Raw genomic sequence first — 23,081 nt, forward strand, 5'->3', positions numbered from 1 at the left:
TCACGCCACAGCGCCAAAACGGTAATTATGTTTATGAATTTCGTAAGAAAATGGACGTAATTTAAAATCGGAGACTTTGTTTCATATCAATAATAACAAAGCACAATATTATTGCGATTTATTGGATGGATGCGCACAACAATGTTCCATTCATTCATCAACTGCAACCAGGATGACTAATCGATTCTTGGGATTTAAGGATCGATATCGTTTCGCAAAAATGAGAATCGATTTTTTTTTACCCAGCCCTAGTAAATATACTTTCTTTCAAAAAAATACTTACTGACCCCAAACTTTTGAACGGTATATATACTGTATGCACCTCAATGCAGATCCAAACTGAGAGCAGTACTTACATTGGGTGCAGGGCTTGGAGGCGTTTTTTCCTCGACCCCCTCAGCTCTGCTTGGCATCTTCAGGCCACCATACTTTTTCCAGTACATCCAGCAGGATACACACAGGCGACACTGCATGTTTGGAGGACCCCAAGAGTACCACTGAGCAGACTGTACACCTGTCAACAGAGAAGAATGAAATGAAAGAAATAAAAATGCAGGTCTAACTACGCCTGGTGGGTCAAATTCTCTAGGAAAATAAAGGAACACTTAACTTTCATGGAAACCTAATTGCAAACAGAAAAGAAATATAACGCGATGTCCTACAACACAATGAAAGGATTAGGTGTCGAGAGGGATTAAAATGTGAGGGGACTCCCCAATGTGAGTTCATTACTAAAAAGCAATATTGACCCAGACTAATCATTGCAGATCGCATGGATTGTGATGCGGCAGCTTTGATTGATCAGATTGGAAGATAAAAGGGTGAAAATACAGTATCCAGCCCCATTGATTACAGGAGGCGTGACATGTCCTTCGGGAAAAGCAGTGAATTGATTGGATGGCTGTGTTGACTGTAATTAGGCGAAGAGGGTCCTTACCAAAACAGCTCTCGCATGCGCGTCCGCCTCCGGCTGTGTGGAAACTCCCTGTGCCGGCTGCACCGTTCACAGTTGCCATTTTGCCGTTACTGACGGAGATCTGGTTAGGGTTAGGTTTATTGCTGTGAGAAGAAAAGCAAATTACATTTCACACTATTACCTTTTACAGCAGGTTTATAAACATGCAAAATCGAAACCTGAGCGCAAGGAGATGCATTTGAGACTTTAAAGACGTCCACACTCACTATGTGGGGATGTAGACTTGCTTCAGCTTGCTTTCTGCTTCAGCTGCCTTCAGTCGTTTCTGTACAAAGTCATAAACATTCAGCACTAAGCGAGATCGAGAACAGTCAGAGCAAACAGAGAAAGAGATTTCCAGATTATTAGCGTTTCTTCTATTAAAAGTACAGCAAAACTTTCTCAAGCATTTAAGCGCTGCTCACCTGCTGAACGTATCTGTCTGTGGTTTTCCACATGTAATAATACTCAATGATGCTGGTCAGTGACTTCCAAGGAAGCTGAAATAAAACAGGTCATTTAAAATGTCAGAAAGAAGGTGCCATTCTGAAGATACAGCTCATCTTGTCTTAATTCGTTAAATAGGTGGAATTCATGGAATATTTAGTCTGAGCATGGTATGTCTGGAATCACATGCAGACACGCATGATTATTCATGAGCACCTGCTGAGCGCAAGGAAACGTGCATGAAACGGTCGCAAAGAATTTAAGAAATCTTAATTTAAAGCTGGCCGAGCCCCCACTTTTGGCCCGAATCTATGCGAGGGTGAGCGGAGCATAAAAATGAACACAAAGGTGTTCTGTGCCGACAGCTGGTGTTATGAAGAACATTTAGATTAACATCCTGAGGTGCTGCTATGTATTTTTAGTTGCTGGTTTCTCTGCCTTCCTTGCGGTTTTTGAACCCGGTAATGAATAAGGATGAGAATCATTAGAATACAGTTCTTCTCTATGAATCCAGGTTCTCCTTAACTGTTATGCTTTACAAAAATGGCAATTAAAATATTTTTAACCAAATAAAATTAAGTTTTATAAAACAATGACATTCCAAATGTTTAATCAAAAAATTAAGAGGAAATGTAACTTTTTTTATACATTGTGAGACAATCACTGATAACTTGAGGTGACAACATGCATTTTGGTAGGTTGTCAGTATTAAAAAGGTAACAGTTTAACACAATTTCATGAGTAACAATTATACAACAATTAGGCCGCTTGAACTTTAATGCTATATACCCTGTGAAACTTCTAATCCACTTGTACAGAATTAATGCAGAATCAGCCAGACAAGCTCGATTCGGTATTTGAACCCTGCAGGGGTGATGATAAATATTCAACATCATCCATTTCTATCCATTAATCACAGCACAAATCAATCACTAATGACTGCTTTAAGACAGAAAGGGAAAGAGAAAACCTGACATTTAAACCACCCTAACAAGTCCACCTCTAATGGACTATTTGGTGTTTGTGAACCAGTAGTTCTTATTGTGTGCAACAAAGTGGCTCAGTAGAAGAGCAGTTGTTTTTCATTCCATCTTGAGAAGTAAAGCCCCAGAGTAAAAATCCAATTTCTCAGTGCAATAGAAAACAGCTTTTCCTTGTGTTCTCACCTCAATACCAAAGCTTTCACTCCATTCCCTATACAAATAAGTACTCTTGTCTCTGAATGAGCAGATCAAATGTTCTGTTAGGTCAAGAAGTAACACACTCCAGATCCAATCCTTTCAGCTGCTCCAATCTTCCCATCGCATCAGCCGAATATCATGTCTTCACCTAATCTCTACTGCAACTCCTCCATCCTATCATTTGAAGTGACATTCTTTGCTTTTGCTCCTCTACGCTGTATCTTTTTTTCAACAGTTTAGCTCGCCTCTGGCCCGCCTATATCAGATACGCCGATGTGATTGGTGCAGCTCGGCTACAAGGGAATAGTTAATGAGCATCATTACTCAATGCCAGAGTGACTCGCTGAGCAAATTCAAATTATGCTCTCGCGAGAACTCTGGATTTCCAGGGTAATTCTACCCCACCTTAAAATAACATTAAAACCGTGCATGTATTTCCAACTGGCAAAATGTCGTAAACAGTCAAATACAGCATCCAATGAAATTACCTCAAGTTTGCAGTCAAAACTGACTGCATCCACACCAGCAATGTGCATATGATCGAGTTACATTACTGCCGCTCTCGGCTGTGTATAGAGATTGATTTATGACTCCAGCTTTCGGTCGATACAAAACATACCATGTGTGAGTTATTGTTTTTAATGTTGATAGTATATTATACAAACAAGAACGCAATTTTTCCCAAATATCCACACGACTGCAAAAGTTACATTGATTTTATACAACAGTTCAACAAACAAAAGGGTAATATTGAAGTGCTGTACATTTTAGATACAGTATTGTCAGTTTTTCTTTGTATTATTTTGCAACAAAATAAGTTCCAGTGAAAGCCACAGCAGAGCTGCAACACACAGCGGTGTTTCGTGAACGGATCTGTGGCTTTGAATGAATTGTGAGGATCGATGATTAATGATTAGTTGGCAAGAAAAAAACTCTAGAGAAGAGCATTTTGCTATATTTATACTCTGTATTACATCTTCATTATATTTTTACTTAAAGGCAGGGTAGGTAGGACTATAAAAAAAAAAAAAGATCCAAATTTGTTAAAACTTTCTATATATATCAATACATAATTAAAATGTAAGTACTCTGAAAAAAAGAGTATAAAAATCAAGTGACTCTAGACCGTTTAATCTGTATTAAACACAGCTCATTATTTCGATTCGGGACGAATCAAAGGATTGGCTTAGGCGACTGTCACTCTCTCTCGCAACCATGGCAACAACCCTTTTGCCACGGGATCTGCCCACTTGCGCGCGGCCGCGCGCACGTTTGATTTGAGGAATTCGAGAGGCACTGAACCTAGGAATAGCAAAACAATGGCAGAGAAAGAGCAATCAAAATTCACATTACCGGCATGCAGTTAGTGAAGGCAAACAAGGCAAAAAAAAGAAGACAGTACAAGAAAAGGTAATGAACAAAAAGTCTTTGGATAAACAAAGAAATAAAACGCGTGTCAATATCAGCGTAGCTTTCCAGCGACCACCCCGTCCTCAGCCTCTACTTCCTCGGATCCTAGTTGCACGCCACGGCCTCTTGCACGACCTCCTCTGCTTCGCCCTAAAATTATTTTTATTTTACAAAAGGACATTTTACAAACCTACATTTTGCGCATGTGCTCCTGCATGCACTTTTCCAGTCACAACACAGCAATCAAAGGAGGACGCGCTGAAAACTGTAATGCTGTTCTCTTCCTTCGAATGTTTGAGTTGCAGAGGAATTTGTGACTGTTTCAGCTGTTCAACCACATCAAAGTTTCGTAATTAGTAAGTCCGTGCTTTTTCTCTTTTTGTTCTTATGTGCTGAAGGGCTGCTGTGCCTTGGTGAAACGGTGTTTGTACGTGAAGAGCTCTTTTCCAAAACGCCATAAACCTAAAAAGCTGCCTCAAAGAACCAGCAAAAGTAATGATTATGAATGTGTAAAATATTGCAATAAGACATTTTAATTGTTTATTAATTTCTGTGTCGGCTGCAAAGATGAAGTTGACGATATTTGACTCGCGATCTTCGCAGTAGGCTAGTGAACGCATGCACCGGAGAAATGCACATTTAGGCTACATAGTTTTATTTTGTTTTGGATGGTTTTGTTTAGAACCAGATTTCTGTAAATATATTCCACATTTTTTAGGCCTGTGAGGCGAGGCTACGGTTCGGTTCACGATGATATAATCTCCAGTTCAAGCACCTTATGTTGTGATTGATAGCCTATATTTACTTTATGTATTTAATGCAGGAATGAAAATATTAATGAATTAATGAAAAAAAAAAATATTAAAATTAAGATACAATTAATACAAAACGAAATTCGTTTTAAAGAAAGGCTTTGTGCTTTCTGTTTTGAGGTCTCTGTTAAAGTTTGAAAGTCTCAGTGCAGCTTTCAGAGCGCTCGCGTCCATAATGGAGAACTGTCAAGTAATATTGTTTTTTCCTCATAAATGCAAACACGAAAAATAAAAGACAAAAACTTTTTTAAAAAGACAAACCATAAATTTAGAAAAAAAAAAAAAAAAGATGGATTTATTTCGTTTTGGGGGAAAAATGAATGGATTTATACCGTTTTGAAAATGTTAATTTTTTTTTACTTTGAATTGATCATCAACAATATTGTTGTTTGATTTAATAATCACTGTTGCAAGAAGTGCCTAGTTAAGTTTTTTTTTTTTTTTTTTTTTTTGTAAGTGGAAAAAGTAGGGGGTGCCACAGATTCTGTTTAGTTAGCTCCTTTATTGTTTTTTCTATAGCCTAGAATAATATAGGTCAAATGCAGCAAGTCAAAAGACCAACTGGACCTTCTTTGCCAGTTTGCTCACATTTCTTTGAAGGATGGCAAAAATATCGCCTGAATATCTATATCTAGATATTGGAAAAAAATATCGAGATATTCATTTTTGTCAATATCTCCCACCCCTACATGCAGAACACCATATATGTTATGAATCTTACACGAAATTCATCTTCATCACAATATAACTGATGGTAATGTAAAAAAGTGTATCAATGCAACCTGTTTTTAGCTTATATAACTAGCTCGTTAGCGAATCAAAAAATATATATTTTAAATTTACCAATATCAATATGCTAGCTTGATAGTGAGTACTAAAATACATCTTATTTGTTTATATTCATAAGCAATTAGCGTTAGATTTTTTTATTACATGTGATTCTGACATGATGTCACTACATGCACTGTGCTCCTTCCTCTCTGCTTGTCTCAGGTAAATAATGCGTCTTCAGCTCAGCGGTTGGAGTCGCGCGTTCATGTGTTTTGGGGGCGTGGCTTTGGAAGGAGCCCAGAAGGGAGGGGGTGGAGTGAATGGAAATAATGAACTGTCTTTAAAACAGTCCTGAGAGGTCTACAGACACTCGATTTTTATACTTTCTTTTTCAGAGTACTTACATTTTAATTATGTATTGATATGAACATAAAGTTTAAACAAATTTGAAAAAGAAGTTTTTTAGACCATTCCTACCTACCCTGCCTTTAACCTGTTAGTGATGTCTTCATTATTTAATGTATGTTTGAATAAATCTGTTGTGAAAACAAGTTATTACAGTTTATTGTCGTTTAAATGTTTATATTTCACCAACAAACTGGAATTGTGTTATAAAAACGTTTATATAAAAACTGCCTTGTGTGCAATTTAAATGTTTGTACAGCTCAGTTTTAGCTATTTGAATGTTGATTATTAATAAGTTTGATTAATTAATTGATTGATTACTAATTTTAGTTTTCGGCCAAGTGGATCCTGAATTTTTGGTTTCGGCCCAGAATTTACATTTCAATTCATTGTCCCTCAGGTTGTGTTCGGGTCATTTTGACCCGGGGAAAATTTTCTTTTTCCCAAAAATACTAGTTAATGTTATCACATTGGGCTGAAACTTAGTGACTTTGTTCACAAAGGGTATAACTACTTCTCAAATGTTTTTTGACAATTTTAGTACTTTGTTAGGGGGGGTTTGTCACCTTGTTACACTTGTGGTGTTCCTGATCAAAAATGACCTGCCTACAAAAAATAGCTTATAAATCACTCTATTATCACTCTATTATCACTATCACCCAATATTGGATTCAATCTTTTTGTCAACTTGTTCTCTTTCAATTAGGACTGGTTTTATATTTCTATTTGCATCTGATTAATCGTAGGCCTCATTTATCTGAGAGTAGGTATCTAATTTTTTTTGTAAAAAAATAATAATTTATGAATAATTTTCACAATATTAATTAAAATATGAAAAGAAATTGCACTGTTGATCACACTAGTCTACATTATTGTTTCACCACGAAGTTTGTTTTGAAAAACTGTTATAGGGTTTTATAGGGTTTTGAACACAACCTGAGGGTTGAAATATAAAACATTTCAAATTGTAATAATATATCACATTAGTTTTTTGTACAGTAGTGTATGCACTGTGAAAAAGATTTTTTAAACTTAAAAAATAAAATAAAGATTATTGGAGTAAGTTTTACAAGAAAATACTATTTCAGTCTTTCCACTTGAAAATGTTACTTAATTCAATGTGTTACTTGGCACTTTTTTGTAATTATTTGTCAAATTTACTAGCAATTACGAAGTAAAAATTGTATATTGTTTTTTTTTTAAATGTAACAAATATCCAATAAGAATTTTTATGGACGGATTCAGAATCATTTGAAAAAGAAATGATGCATCAGTGAATGAATTCTTCCCCCACCCCAACTTTCTGTGCATACTCACAAAGTCTTGCCGGATGTCGTTGAAGTCTTTGCCGTATTTCTCCAGCGCCTCCTCGAACAAGTTTGCCTCTGACGAGCTCCACTCCTCCATCTCATCCCGGCACAGCACGGGCCCTCCTTGAGGAACGAGCACGCTCAGAGCGCTGGACAGGTCATAACCGTGCCGATGCAGGGTGTCCATAGCATGGAACTTAAAGAGAACCAGATAGGGAAAGAATTAATCAGGCTTTACACATCTCCAGTGGATATGCCGAGACAGATGGTGCTGATGGGATGGGTACCAGTGTGATGTCTCGTGAGGCTGCTGCGGCACTCATGTGTAAGCTGGGCTGTCTGACGGAGCTGCTGCAGTCCAAAGCTCGAGCAAAAGTACCAACCGCTCTGCACACAGATCACCAGATTCATCATGCAAATTTGATGAAAAAAATGACACAGTTTCCAGTATCTTCTACATCAGTGGTTCTCAACTGGCAGGTCACGACCCAAAAAACGGGTTGCATATAAAAACGATCCAATTGTTTGGTGCAAATTTATCAGTAGGGCTTGGCATCAATACAGATTTTATTCCAATTCACAAGCTCTCAATTCAATTTGTGTATATTTCAGTTATAGCATCAATTTTGCCTCCAAGAATCGATACTGGGATCAGTCAAATGAAGATTGTGATTAATCCGACAATGAAATCTCTCCTCCCCCTTTTTTTTCAGCCCTATTAATTAAAGTTGCTTTGCAGAGACTCCATGTTAGGCAGAGTCCAAAGATTTGTGCAAAGATTTACTGGCTTGAAACCATCAAAATTCAAAACACATTTAGAAACCAAACAAACTGTATAGACAAACCAATTGTTTTTTTTTGTTTTTTTTTAAGAAAACAAATCATAAATATATAATTAATGTAATATTACTTAAATTTTAGTGTTTGATTTTATAGACATTTGTGTGTACTACTTTAGAATTTTGTCCAAATGTAAAATCTTCACCTTCACAGTTAAGAACCACTGTTTGAAAGGTCACTGATTCATTGTGATGCGTTGAATTATTAATATGGCATGGATCAAATGTAGAAAGCATCCAAAGACATACCGAGCAACCACAAGAAACTGGTCAATCTGTTTGTTGGTCAGTGGACACTCTGGGTCCCACATCTTCATCTCCATTTTAGACTGGTCTCTGTCATCAGGTTCTCCTAAAGAGAAATTTTCTTTCATCAGAGCTGGCTGTGTGAAACCAGTGGGTAAAATCTGCCATTGACAAATCTGCCAAGACAACCAGGCAACTTGTTCCCGTGGCAACGATGGGAATTAACACGTAAATCAAACCTGCCGTTCGGTAATGAAGGAAGACAGCCTGCTTAGCAAGATCATGAAGAATGATGATGATGACAGGTATTATCATCATCAGCCCAACAGCCTGTCATTAGAATGAGCAAGGCACTTAATCCTGCGTTGTGTAAATGCTGAACTATGAATCGTTTTGGATGAGAAAAAAAAAAAAAAGTACGCAAAACGGGATGGTCAGAATCCATGGGTTCAGATCAAATCTCATTTCTTACAGTTTAACTATATCATTTAAAAAGTTGACGCACTGTATTAATCTAAAACCATGACTAAATCTAAATCTAGAACTGAAAAGTGCTTCGCTCACACTGGCCTCTCATTAAAGATAATAGGAGCTGTCGATTGGACACTGGACAAGTTTGTGAGAGTGGAGCAGGGTCACAGACTTACAGTTGGAGTCAAAGTGGGGATCACAGACTGACAGAAGAGCAATTTCACACTTGACTGGTGGAACACGGCGATACTGTAAATGAGAAGTTTTTCTTGTGATGCAGCGGTGCTCACGATCCAAACTCATTGTGACATTTTGACACTGCAAATATGCAACACAACAACCCAACGAGACTACTATTTCCACAGGGAACAAACAGCTCAAACACAAAATAAACCCCTCCCAGTCCCCAAACAAAAGCCGCTTTTCCACCGGTGGGCTGAACGTTTAAGAACGTTAAGGTACGGTTCCAATTATGTTCCCACTTGAGCCTGGTACGGCACAATTACAAACCGTTCTCGGCCCGGAATTCTTTGTACGGTTGGCTAATCACGCAGAACCGTGCTGGTAGAATGCGTGTAGTGACATCGCCACTCATGACTGGTCACTTGTTTGTTTCCAGGCTACCAGTTTCTCTCCAGCTGGCTAGGCGTGTTATTTGAGCGACGTAAACCCAAATTAATAATGCAATTAAAAGAAATATCTGATCATCCTAAATAACGCGGTCACCATTTAAATCTCATAATCATCTATAAACTCTTGCGTTACCAAGGCAATGACTGACATATTTGCATTACATTCCAAAGAGCTCCGTTATCAGGCCCACAGTGGAACATGAAACCATATCCGGCAAGTCCAGATCGGCACGGTTAAGCAACGAGAACAGTTTGGTCCGACGGTGGAAAAGCAGCTAAAGATACCCCCCCCCCACCCCACCCCAAAAAAAGCATTAAGTCTCAATGTAACTCATTCTGAACTCTAGTCTGGTTTAAAGGCCCAGATAGGCCCAAAATGGCATTGAAGAACTAGCGGACTGTGGTTTTGCCTCAGGTCAGGTTAAAAAGTTGTGCTTGAACCAAGCGGCAACCTCCCTGTCTCTCTCTTGAAACCAACACGATAGTGAATTCAACGGCAATTCATCGACTGGCCGCTTGAGGCTGGGTGCAGAAGTGAGTCAAATCTGTATCTCCCCCATGTTAAAATACCAAACTTTACAGCAGAAAAAAACATGTTTACAGCCTGGTGCAAAAAGTTGCTTTGGTCTATATAGCTTATTTTTCCCTTCATGACAACTGTGAGGGGGGTGAATTTTTTTATAACTCATCCGTTTACATTATATTAAGCCTTAAAGTTCTGCCTAATTAAGGGTGTCCACTTTTGAGTGACAGGTGGATTCCTGCTGCTGTGGTCATTAGTCATCATTAGCCGTTTGTCTGCTGTTTGTTAGCCGTCACGTTACCTCAGCTAATTGTCTGACTGTAAAAATAAATAAATTCGGGAGTGACGCGCTACCAAGATGGCGACGGTCGGCCACGCCCACTTTAGGCTTCAAAAACGGTCTTCAGAAACCTACGGATGACGTCACGGACACTACGTCCATATTTTTTACAGTCTATGGCTTGAACACACGAGGACTACAGAACAACAGCATGTACATTTTGGCTTGTGTAAAAGGAAATAACTCTCCATATCAGCAGGGGGCAGTAGACTGTATTCGTCATTCAAAAAGGGAAATTGGAAGAGCTAGGACTGCAAACATACAACGCAGCGTTTGCATGCCATTGTTTGCACCCATCTAGCTCACTACAGATGGTTTTCATAATATAGCTTTTTCAAATATGTCTGAAAATTGCAAATGGCACTGGTGTTGTTTTCATTCGTTGTTTGCTTGCTTTGTCGCATGCTTTTCTTCTCGCGCATTGATTTGCTGAGCTGAACAGTTCAACCTTCTGAATCGACCAAAGAGCCACCGATGGGGATCTGTGCCTACACTGCGGAAAACACCGCAAAAACAATACACTTAACGACGGTCCAAGTGGTCAAGTGTCTCAGCCTTAAAGATGCCTTCACACAGTCTGATTTCACCCCTGTTCCCCTGCAGGATTCATTTCACATTTTACTTTTAGGATGGATAGCTTTCATGGCAAAACATTTTTTTTCCAAGAAGCTGCATCTGCCATGGCATGTTTGTTTACACAAATTGTTAAATGCTACTCAAAGTTGGCATACGTGTATTTTCACAACAAATGCATAATGTTGCATAATGTAAATAGGCTACATAACATATATAAAAATCAAAATTCATTACAGAGCAGAACTGCAATATCAATAGCAAATCATCAACATTATTGTTGATTATTTCTCTTGATACTGTAATAATGATTATTAATATTGATTAATATAATACATTAACCTTTGGGGGCTCAAGCCCTTGACCTTTTTTCAAAATTAATCAAAAGTGCCCCTTATCAACAATAATACTGTGGTCAATAAAACAAAATGCATTTGAATCTTACTATGACAATGTGTATGAAAATGTAATGAATTGTTCAAAAGTCAAGAAAAATTCCTGTTTATTTTTACGTATCTGCCACCAGACAGTTTGAGGCATCGTCAGAGCATTGCTTTGGACTTGACTGACAGACTGGCATTCTGCCGCCATGGGCTTGCTAACCCCTATTCACCTATTTTTCTTTTTGTTTGAATTATTTTGCTCACTTTAAAAAATAAAATACAAGGAGTTTTTCAGAAGTTGCATATTCATAACTGTGACCACAAAATCAGTTTATAAAAGCGAAGGACCGTGGACCATAGGTTCCAGACCACTGCGCTAGTGACTGGTGACTGGAGTTAATCACCAGCTGGAGTTACCAACTGGAGTTAATCACCAGTGACTCTAAACACCTCTGATTGGCCATTACATTCAAACGCTCAAAAGAAATGTGCATGATTGGTTATAATGCTTAACACTGCAAAAAAAAACACGTAAAAGAAATCTTTGATGCAATGTTCATTTTCACATTTCACTTTAATCTCAACAGTCATAATAGATTTTGTTCCAGAGGCATTTTTTGTCCCCTTATCTTGAATTTGGGGGGCAGTTTTGCCCCAAGCCTATCTTAATTTCCAACCCTGCCCTAGAACACCTTTTCAAACGGACACAGATAACGCAACCAGCCAAAAAAAAAAACAACAACTCTGATTGTTTACTTCTACTTGCACCAAATGCTCTAGTTTGAGATTTATCACTGAGACAAAAACATTCAAGCTAATTAGCTAAATATTCATATTTAAAAGAAACTGACATCTATGATAATAATATAAACTAACCTTCCTGTAGCATTTCTGGGACATCAGCCTGAAAGCGAGGACCAACACGAATCTCGCCCTTATCGGCCAATAGTGTCTTCTGTGTGGGGTCGTACACCAATGAGTAAAAAAATGTGTCCTGAGAAAGAGAGAGTGCGAAAGCAATGGTTAAACAATAATCCATTCAAATTAGACATTCAATCAATCAGATACAAAATAGCATTTAAAGACTTTAACGTTACCTCTCTCTCAAGGTAGGAGAGCACAGCTTCTGTCTCGTTCAGGAGGGCCACACTGCACTTCCCCCTATTTCCACCACCCCAGAAGAAAAATAATAATAAATTATTAAAACATGCAGCTCAATGTGTTATGTTCTGCATCCAGCTGTATCCACAGCTCCTCTAATCCACAGCACAGTAAAAGGGGGGACGAAGGGGGAGACACTAGGTGCAAGATTACAGAAGAATGTGTGAGTGTGTGATGGTGACATGAGTGAAGATGAAAAGGTGAGAAAAGAGCAGATGTGTGAGAGACTATAATAAAATTCAGGAAATTAAAGGAGAAAGGGCAGAGAGAGGAAACAGATAAGAGACAGACACAGACAATGAGAAAGCGCTGAACAAAATCATTATGGAGCTATTGGACAGTGGAAAGCGGATGCTAATCTCTCTGTGCTTCCAATGAACCACGAACACTGCCACGTCTACATCCAACCTGCACTGTTGGGGAAGCTACTTTGAAACTGTAGCTACCCAAGCTACTAACTTAAAGGGATATTCCCAAAATTAAAATGTTTACTTACCATCATGTCATTCCAAACCTGTATGACTCTCTTTTTGTTCACACAGTTTAAGTCAATGGTGGCCAAAACTGTCTGCTTACCAACAGTTTTCTAAATATCTTCTTTTGTTTTCCACAGAAAGAAAGTCAGTCATACAGGTTTGCAAAAATGTAAGGGTGCGTTATATATAGTTATTACATGGCTTGGTTGAATTCTAATGTAGAATGCGGTCTGTTATTTCTTGATAACAGACAGCTGCTACGTATAACACACCGTTGCCATGCAAAACAGAGCGTTGCCATGGACACGCAGGATTCTAACCGTAGAGACGGAACGGACTATTTTCTTTAGCGGAAGCAATACAATCGTTTTTAAATCAATAAACTCCTTTTTAAATCAATATTTTGTGTCAAATTATTGATTTATTTGGTGGGTAGCCATGTAATAAGCGGGATAATGTAGAGCGAGGCGGTTGTTATAGCGAATACAACCCCGACAGGCTGATCAGGATCCCGACGCGAAGCATTATCTACATTATCCCTTACTTATATTAGTCCATTAAAAGACTGTAGAATGCGCAGGTATTTCCAATTCAACTTAATCACGTTCTACATTTATGCTCTGCTTTCTCTGAAATTTCTTGCCAACACTGACCCACCACTTTTAATAAATTTGCTTCACTGCTCAATCGCATACATTATATTATTTAGGAAGGAGTTGGCAATTTTTGAAGTAATTAAACTTACAGCTTCATTGCTAGTAGAGACGCTGCACAGACGCAGGTAATTCACACGCACATCTCTCTCGATAGGCTAATTCATTCAAATAAATGTTATAATTCAATCAAATAAATGTAACCTTACCGCACTACCTTATTTATGTGTCTGATTTAAAGCGGACAGAGTGCTAGATTGTGGTAACTGATGAAAATATTGTTGTCAAAAATTGTCATTTTGCTTTTTTCATTTATTTATTAAGAAGGGAGTAATACACCACTACTCCTTGGACAAAGTAGCTTGTTACAGAAAAAAGTTGTGTATTTTGAAAACAGCTGAGCTATTGGCACTTTGCCCTCAAACTTCTGTCATTGGTAGTGCCAATGGCTGGTTAGAATGCTTGAACAAACCATAATCATAATCAGAGGCGGACAGAGTACACAGCTTCATTACTTGAGTAAAAGTACAGATACCACTTGCTAAATTTTACTCAAGTACAAGTAAAAGTACTACAGTCAGATGTCTACTTAAGTAAAAGTACTAAAGTACTTGTTTTTAAAAGTACTTGAGTATCAAGAGTACAAGAGTACATTTTCTAAATATTGCATTACTACTGCCACAGTGCTTACATTGGTAAACACAGCAAACACTTGAAGCGAAAACTATCATTAACTTGTTCAGAAAATTGAAATAATCTGGCGGTGTGGGGCCACAGGGAAGACTCATGAATATTCATTAGGGAAGTCATCCCTGATTGGTCTGATGACCTACCCCTAACCCCACCCCTAAACCTACCCGTCACTGGGGGTCTTATGACCTCCCTAACCCCACCCCTAAACCTATCCGTCACTGGGGTTAAGACCAATCAGGGATGACTTCCCTAATGAATATTCATGAGTCTTCCCCTACCATCCTGGGAAAAAAAATACTCCCGGGATGGACCTGCTGCGTCTTCATCCATTGTTTCGTCCATGGTTTCGTCTCTTATCTAAATCTGACCATGAAGTTGACTTTGGCGGAAAGCTGAAGGTGATTGCTGATAGGCTGTCCCAATCAGTGGCGCCTGCACAATCCAATCACATTTGAGAGGGAAACAACAAATCGAGGGTTTCCGAGATGTTTCTTTTTTCCTTTTTTTTTATTTTATTTTTTTTATATATGAGTAATGGGTACTCACAGTTATGGATAGAAATGTAGTGGAGTAAAGAGTACAATATTTGCCTCTCAAATGTACTTGAGTAATGTCATGAGTACTCCCCAAGTAAAGTACAGATCCCTCAAAATTGTACTTAAGTACTGTACTCAAGTAAATGTACTCAGTTACTGTCCGGCTCTGATCATAATTAAGATTCACTCTTATGTACGAAGTAATTAAGATGATATTTAAATTTATTTTATTGGGCGACAGAGCACATTTTTTTTAATATAAAATTGAACTCAATCTTGATGTGTCCAGTTCCTCACAAAATACATTATACCATGAAAAGGCCAGCTAGCCTTCAACAATGGCTGCTCAATATTTATGGATCACAGAATCCAAAAGAAGAAGAAAAAAAAACAAAGAAAGAAGAAAGGGAGTGACATTTCCTTTATTTGGAGGCCGATATCAATTTCAGTAAGCACAGCAGGCCTCTCCAAACCTCGGCACCACCACTAATGTTTCTCATAGGAGGCTACCCTTTGATAAGAAGCACTGCCACCCGGCTCCAGACCGCTAATGCATTTATCACCTGAATCACAGCGGGTGCTACAAAAGCCCTGGGGTGCCATTGGCCAGTTAAAGGATGGATGCAGAACTGTGACTCACATCCTAGTGTGGGCTGTGCAACATGGGGGCTGTTATCTTACCTCAACGGCCCCTTGAAAATTTGAACTGAGGATTAAATGGCACGTTTTGGTCTATCATATATTTAGAAGCATTTGAACATGTGTTCAACCTGGTTTACCTGATGTGTGTGGCAGGGAGAGATTCGTACTGCCGGGAAAGGAAAAGCTCTCTGTGGCGAAGCTGATGTTTCTGTTTTTCAGAGAGGTCTGGCTCTGAGGGGCTTTCCTTCTCTTCTTCCAGGTCCTCTGTATGAAGGGAATTAGAAATGGGTCAAAAGGCATGGTCACACATGTAAATGACCGTTTGCATTAGCAGCCACATTAGAGGAGACCAACCGAATCAGCCGCATGCAAATACTTTTTGCATACACAAAGCAGATCTTATAGATGACAGCCTTCTTTATTGTCATTTGGGGTTTACTGTGTTGGGTTGCGATCAACACAAATAATTAAAGTGTAATTTATTGCAAATTGTAGTCTTTGGAGTAGAGTGGCCATTGGTTTTGTAATCTGTATTTGATCGTATGATTGAGGGGCCGTTTACACGACAGTTTTTAAATAAAAACAGAAAACATTTTATGCATTTTGGCCATTCATTTACATGCCAATGGCGTTTTGGGGGCCTGAAAAAACAACCTTTTGAAAACCATACCGTTATCTTCTCCGTTTATTAAAATACAAAAACACGTATTTGAGAAAACGGTGACGTCATGCGCATTACGTGTTCAGTCTATCCACCTTATTCCTACGCCCCATGACGCTTTGCGCGAATAACTTCCGTTAAGCTGTAAACAATCAGTGAAAAGGCTCGCACTATGAACGCAATACGTTAAAAAGTGTCACAATGAGATGACATTAATCTACTCACCCTTCAACCATCGAACATTGAAAGGAAATTTAAAAGTGTAAAAGCATCAACAAGGTATTTCATCAGACCAAATAACCCCAAAAGCGCAAGTCTTTCCACAGCAATAACGGACGGGTTAAATATCACTTTATTAATATGCAGTATATCTGTATTATGTAACTTGCCTTAATTAAAAATTGTTCATTAACTTCATCATAATGTGATACTATTTCAAAGTGATTTCCGTCAGTGAAAACAAACCTGGAAAAAGACATGAGGATTTGAGGCAAATAACGAGAGATTCTTTGTGCATTCCAGTGAAATATTAATGGAATATATCGTAGATTAAATTCGGGAGAACAGACCACAAATGTGCAGTATATGTTGTCCTTTTTCATACTTTTACAGCAGATTGCAAAGGGAAAAAAATAAAATAAGCATGAGGAAAGGAAAGCAGCGACTGAAAAGAGCTCTTGCTATAGATATTCTTGTTATAACATGTCACGTTAAAATACCAAGTATAACGTTATTCTCATGATGTCTGAAAATAAATCATGAAGGAAAATTGACAGCTCATCCAGTCAAACTGACAGATCAGCTTTATTTGCAGGGCAACCTTAAGATTTGAAATGATTCGTTTCAGCCTTTTTGAATGGAAGTTCCCCAAACCGGAAGTGCCACCCATAATTCAGAACGCAGTAAGGTCGTCAGGAATAAGGTGGATAGACGCGTAGTGTTTATTTACAAAGTGACATCGCCAACTACTGGCCTGGCATGCAAAATACAGCGTTATATTCCATTCAATGGTCTGTGTGAACGGGAATCATTTTGACAACCTTGCTGAAAAAAACAAAAAAAACAAAACAAGAAAAGCAAATGAAAAAACCTTTTCTGTTTTTAGTACGTTGGGTAAACACCCTGAAAGCAACATTTATGGCAAAGCAACTGAGTTTTTGAAAAAATAACGATAACATTAACAATGATAATTATTAAACATAATAAATAAAATACTGCAGAAACATCCAATAATATGATATACTTGAGTAATAAAAAAAAAGTAGCACCTGTTTCCTTAAACTTATGTTAGTCGTATATTGTTAACTACCAGCTACAGAACCAATCAAAAGTTTGGGGTGAGTGGATTTTTTTTTTAAAGAAAGTAATACTTTTATGCAGCAAGGATGCATTAAATTGATCAAAAGTGACAGTAAAGGCATTTCTAATGTCACAAAAGTTTTCTATTACTTTTAAACTCACTACTCAATAAGATTGCTGAAAAAAATTATTCCCACAAAAATATTAAGCAGCACAACCGTTAAATGTTTCTTGGGCACAAAATCAGCATATTAGAATAATTACTAAAGAATCATGTGACAATGAAGACTGGAGTAATGGCTGCTGATGAATCTGACATTATAACATTTAAAAAATAACATTTTGCAATTTAAAAAAAAAAATTTAAAATTGAAAACCATTAGTTTAATAATATTTCAAAATACTGTATTTTGATGAAATAATTGCACCCTTGGTATAAGAGACTTTTTAAAATAATTTTTTACAAATCTTAGCAATCCCAAACTTTTGAACAGTAGAGTGCATTATTGTAATTAGAGAGTAATTATTATTCTTCTGCCAATTAATATAATTGAATAGCTTAACTGTATGGCTGTTTATAGTTGCCAGGCAACATGTAGTAACAAGAGTGCATATATCGGCTATTTTATAATGATACATATTCATATATATATATATATATATATATATATATATATATATATATATATATATATATATATATATATATATATATATATATCCTCCAATCTGTTTTTAAAACAGTTTTATAACAGTAAACAATTGATTTTGGCGTTTGCTGACCAAGTTCACCAACTGCAACTGGAGAGGAGGCCAGTGTTGAAATATACCTCTGCCGTCTAAATCAACAGTCCCCAAATGAAACTAGGACACAGAAATTATTCAGGCCAGCTTTGTTTACTTTCCTGGAAATGCTACAATTTAGTTATATGCAAGTATGAGATGACGACCACTTTCACTGCTACTGCTTATCATGCCTAGTGGGGGTCTTAAACAACATTCCCACAAATGCATTTCACTTATCCTTTACCTACACTCTCTCATTTAGTCAGCATTGAAACACTGAGTCAAGCGAAACTGGTCCTATACCAGTTGATAAAGACAAATCTGTTGAGGGCCTCTGAAACATTACGAAATTAGGAAGCCCTGCTGCCCAATTGCTGGCATCTGGTCCTGGTACTCCAGTGATTACAGATCCCCTGCTGACTTACACAGGCATCAGAGCACATACGCATACAACAGCAATTTCAAATGACTTCTAATTATCATGCAAATGACCACTCATGCATGCCACGTCACAGACCACCCTTGGTTTCCTTGACGATACATTCACATTGCCCTGGAAAACACTCATGTTCACTCACTTGCGTGCTTGTCAGCCAGCTGGATGAGGCTCTGTGAGATGTCCCTTCTCCTGTAGAAACAGACCACCTTTGCCTCCACATTGCCGCTAGCCGTCTGAAAGGGGAGACAAATAAGGTCACCGTGAGGAAACTTCATGCAGTATCTGGGGACACTGAACCTAATCACCTCCATTAATTAATACAGAAAAAGCTTAAACCTGAGGTTGCAGTCTATTATGTTTAATTAGCAGTGCAGTGTTGAATTTATAACACCGGCTGTGTCTGCACTCCTCTGAGCAATCGAAAAAAACGACAAGAAAAAAAAAAAAAAAAAAGCATGTGACAATCCTGAGTAGTTAAACAAGATGAAAATTCGAATTATTTATTGCTACCAATCAATTAAAAATGATAATACAATTAGTTGCATGATACGAATGTTAAATTAAATCAAAATAATTGAAATTAATAACATAAATAATATTTCCTGAGAAAATCCCCATTTGAAGATAATTCAATAATCTCACTACATGTTAAGCTGATGCCTCTGAAATAAATAAAATTCACCACACATCCATAAACTCATGTAATCAATAATATCCCTCAAAGCTTGTTTTCTCCTATTGTATAGGACAATCAATATCAATAAGAGGTTGTGGGAGAAGAATAATGCAGATGGAGTGCATTATCAAGAGATCTCAATGCTCAATGGCCACAGGGTGATTATATGTTTGGACGCTTGACAGACCTCGTGGCAAAGGCCAGAGCAGAATAACAACCTGCAAGCGAACTGAATTTGCCTGACAACTGAATCCTCTAATTTGACAAATATGTCAAAAGGTGTGTCACGTCACCAGTAGATTTGATGACTGACCAATGAGTATACTGTGCAGTGGAGCATGCTGACAACGAAAGCATAATGAGATGATTTTGCATTGTGCATTATGGATTATTAAAAATCAGGGCTTCTTAAAAAAAATCCCTCAGCATTTACTATTTAAAGAGCTGAATCATCTCTGATCATAATACAGACAGGTCACCAGGCGTCACCATACATCCTAAACTTCACTAAAGGGACCCCTGGAAGCAGTCAGTTGCTTTCCATATATCACACAGATACAGTTTCTCAGCAAACATGTTGGAGATAGTAAAAATGCAGATGGGAGAAGCGCACAGAAATGTAAGTAATTTGGTTCTGGGTGAAGTGGCTGAGCTTGTTGTGTCGATGTCGTGATAATGTTGCGTCGACACCCTACCAGTACACCCAGCGTCCACCAACCCAGACTTCTCCCTCCCAGCCTTGAGGCCAATGTACCTTATTCAGTTCCTCTATTCGCCTGATCAGATAGGGGTTGCTTGAAGAATTCTCAAAGAAGACATAATCTGTAGAAGAAGATAAAAAGCACTGGATTATATTGTTAGCAATATGAAAACCACACATCAGGGCTTGGATGACTTTGAGGACTGTATTACTTTGAAATTCACATTACAAAAAAACAACTGGAAAACATTGCATCTCATTCTCCCATTTAAAATGTCACACACAACATACAACTCCATATACTAAATATATGCTTTAACACCACACCACGTTTCCTGTAAGTGTACAGTCCAAATAAATCAGGCTAGAAATACAGAAACTTAAAAAATTGGGTATAGCTACAGTTCAAAACAATATACTCGGGCCAGATACCATAGTAATCCATTTATTAACTATGGGGGGGGGAATGATTTCTGCAATGACCAGGCATTTAAAGTTGTCCAGTGGTCTTATTTTTATGTGAACGGTAAAATTCACAGACTGGTATAATGGATAATGAATAAAGTATTCATAAAGTACAAGGCATTAAAGATAAAACGACCATTTAATTCAAATAATACCTCCAAATGCTTACTTTAGATAATGAAGAAAATTCGTATAAATGGTACATTTTATAACGTACTGCTTGCATTGCAATGGAGTGTTAATAAAAATATCCTACAACATAGGCTACAGAAAACTCTTACCAAATGGGATTTGAGATCTGACAAAATAGAAATGTTGTGTTTAGGTTTGGTATACACATAGAAAGCAATATAAGTGAAGAATATGCAGTTGCATGCTCGTAAACAAACACTTCATTCATGCAAACAACCGAATTCTGTTCATGGTCATTTGAGTCACATTCCGATACATGTATCTTCGGCATAACCGAGCACACAAGAAACGGGTTACATTAGAACAATGCAATGTAATGTAATAATTTATCACACAGACTGTCCAAATGATTCATTGAAACTATGCCCAAGCTGCAAAATCTGTTACAATGGCACTGAATTAACGGCGCCATGAAACAATGTCAAATTCCGCGGCACTGACTATTATGTAGCCGGCTAATGCCACAAACAAACGACGCGGCGGTTAAATAGTAAAGACATGTTGATGATTAGATGCATGACAACAAATACACCTCAGAATAGTGCATATTCATAATGTTTCAGTGAATAAGTGGCAGAAGCTCAATAAGGTTTCTCTGTGGAAAGCCGAGTGAGGGGTTGCTGTTAAATGCTAGCTCGCGTTGCTACCTTGCATGCCGAATGAGGACCCGTAACTAATGGATACGTGCCAAAAAATGAGACAAATGATCACAAAGAAAAACATCGGCGTCAAAAATCGGCATGGCCAGGTCGCAAGCATATCTGGCATTTATCCTATATGGACAAAACCAAGAGAAATGTGCTATATATGAGTGTTCCCATGTGCTTTACATATAGTAGTGATTATTTGTTTATGATGTGGCTAGCTAGCAACATAGCCTGCTTGCTAAAATGCTAGTGCGGCTATGATAGTTTAAGAGGCCTGACCCACATCAGAAACCAAAATATTCTCATCCACGTTATCGCTTTCTTTTGCAAGGACACTGCACGTGTTAAGAGTTTAAAAGTGAGCGGCCGGTTGCGGGAATTGCGCTGAAATGAACCCCTGCCTCCCAGACAGGTCTGGCGGCGGTGCCTGTGTTTTGACTTGCGTTAATTCAGAATATAGACGGACATACCTCCGACCCGGTACATGTTGGCCGCCATTTCTGCCCTCCCGGAGTGTTAAAAAACCAAACCATAAACTAAAATAAAAACAAAATAAATATGTGAATCAAAAAGACATCTACGTCCTGTGACCTGTTATAAAGCAAACTGGCTTAAGATGTTATAGATACGGGGGATGGACCTCTGTAAGAATAGGAGATTTTTTGCAGCCCCCCTCCCGAGATTCACAGTACAATACAGTAACTCACGCGCTAGAAAAGGCTCGAGCGCAGCAGCTTCCTGATGATGATGAGAGAGGAGGAGAGAAAAGAGGAGGGAGGGAGGGAAGGAGGAGGGTGAATGAAATCTATAGTCTGAACCCTCAACTTGACCCTAATGATTGTTTTTTGTTTGTTTTTGCACAGAGGATAAAATCAAACTTGGTCATGTACATTTAATAATAATAAAAAGTAATATTACAAATAAAAAAAATGAATGTAAGGCTTTTAAAAAATGTCAATAAATAGCTTTAACTGTGGGAAGAATGGATGGTAGCCTACTCTACACTGAAAAAATTGTAACACTTAGCCTATACGTCTCAATAGTTAATGTTAATGCATGAACTAGGCTACAATTAACTAACAATTATCAATATATTTTTACAGCATTTATTAACCTGAGTTAATAAAAGGTTTATAAAAAAACTTATTGTAAAGTGTAACCCAAAATCTAACTAATAGATGCTGATTAAAAATAATAATAATATAGGTTACCTAGCTAGGCGTTCGAATCATTCAGACTGAATCAAGAATCGATTCACACCGATTTGGTAACCTTTTGGATGATTCATTGAAAAGTGATTAATTCGACTCGTCAGCCAATTCTGATTCTAAACAGCCGACCGAAAACACAGGAAAAGTCAATAAAAAGCAATAAAATGGTTTCGCTTCTTGATAATCATCTAAAAAAATGTACCTCGCTTCTAAGAAATAAACTAGCCTAATCTCTTTTGCACAACAAGGGCTTGTCGTGGAAATTCTCAAGGCTACTAATCTGACTTCACCTACAATTTGAACAACCTCCAGTTGTCAATAGGCCTACAATACTGCAGTACCAATACAATACTACAGTTTGAGTTCCTTCGGGGTAATTCCCATTCACACGTTCATATTAGGCTTCATAGTGCATTAATGTTCACAGATAGGCCTATTTGACTATAGTAAAAAATCCTGTAGAAGTATTGCCATTAACTAATGTAGTTAACTAATTTGAACAAATTAAACCTTATTTTAAAGTGTAACACAAAAACAAAAAGGCCT

The 23,081-nt window shown here is 37.8% G+C and overlaps 1 protein-coding gene across 4 annotated transcripts in view; it reads right to left on the bottom strand.

The window, feature by feature from the left end:
• Positions 1–22,053, bottom strand: part of mta3 (metastasis associated 1 family, member 3) — a 37,022-nt gene extending 14,969 nt beyond the window's left edge. For all 4 annotated transcript variants that reach the window (XM_084134286.1, XM_084134284.1, XM_084134285.1 and 1 more), the window contains exons 1-13: positions 21,795–22,053; positions 20,075–20,142; positions 18,784–18,877; positions 15,597–15,723; positions 12,396–12,459; positions 12,175–12,292; positions 8,380–8,482; positions 7,579–7,678; positions 7,299–7,487; positions 1,381–1,455; positions 1,183–1,241; positions 938–1,059; positions 357–514 (exon numbers count right to left, since the gene is read on the bottom strand). In XM_084134286.1, the coding sequence (XP_083990412.1) occupies positions 357–514; positions 938–1,059; positions 1,183–1,241; positions 1,381–1,455; positions 7,299–7,487; positions 7,579–7,678; positions 8,380–8,482; positions 12,175–12,292; positions 12,396–12,459; positions 15,597–15,723; positions 18,784–18,877; positions 20,075–20,142; positions 21,795–21,822 (1,305 nt within the window). In that variant the 5' untranslated portion in view covers positions 21,823–22,053. The remainder of the gene's footprint in view (positions 1–356; positions 515–937; positions 1,060–1,182; positions 1,242–1,380; positions 1,456–7,298; positions 7,488–7,578; positions 7,679–8,379; positions 8,483–12,174; positions 12,293–12,395; positions 12,460–15,596; positions 15,724–18,783; positions 18,878–20,074; positions 20,143–21,794) is intronic.
• Positions 22,054–23,081: the final 1,028 nt, after the last annotated feature.

Source organism: Abramis brama (assembly GCF_963993115.1).
Source record: "Abramis brama genome assembly, chromosome: 14".
NCBI lineage: Eukaryota > Metazoa > Chordata > Actinopteri > Cypriniformes > Leuciscidae > Abramis > Abramis brama.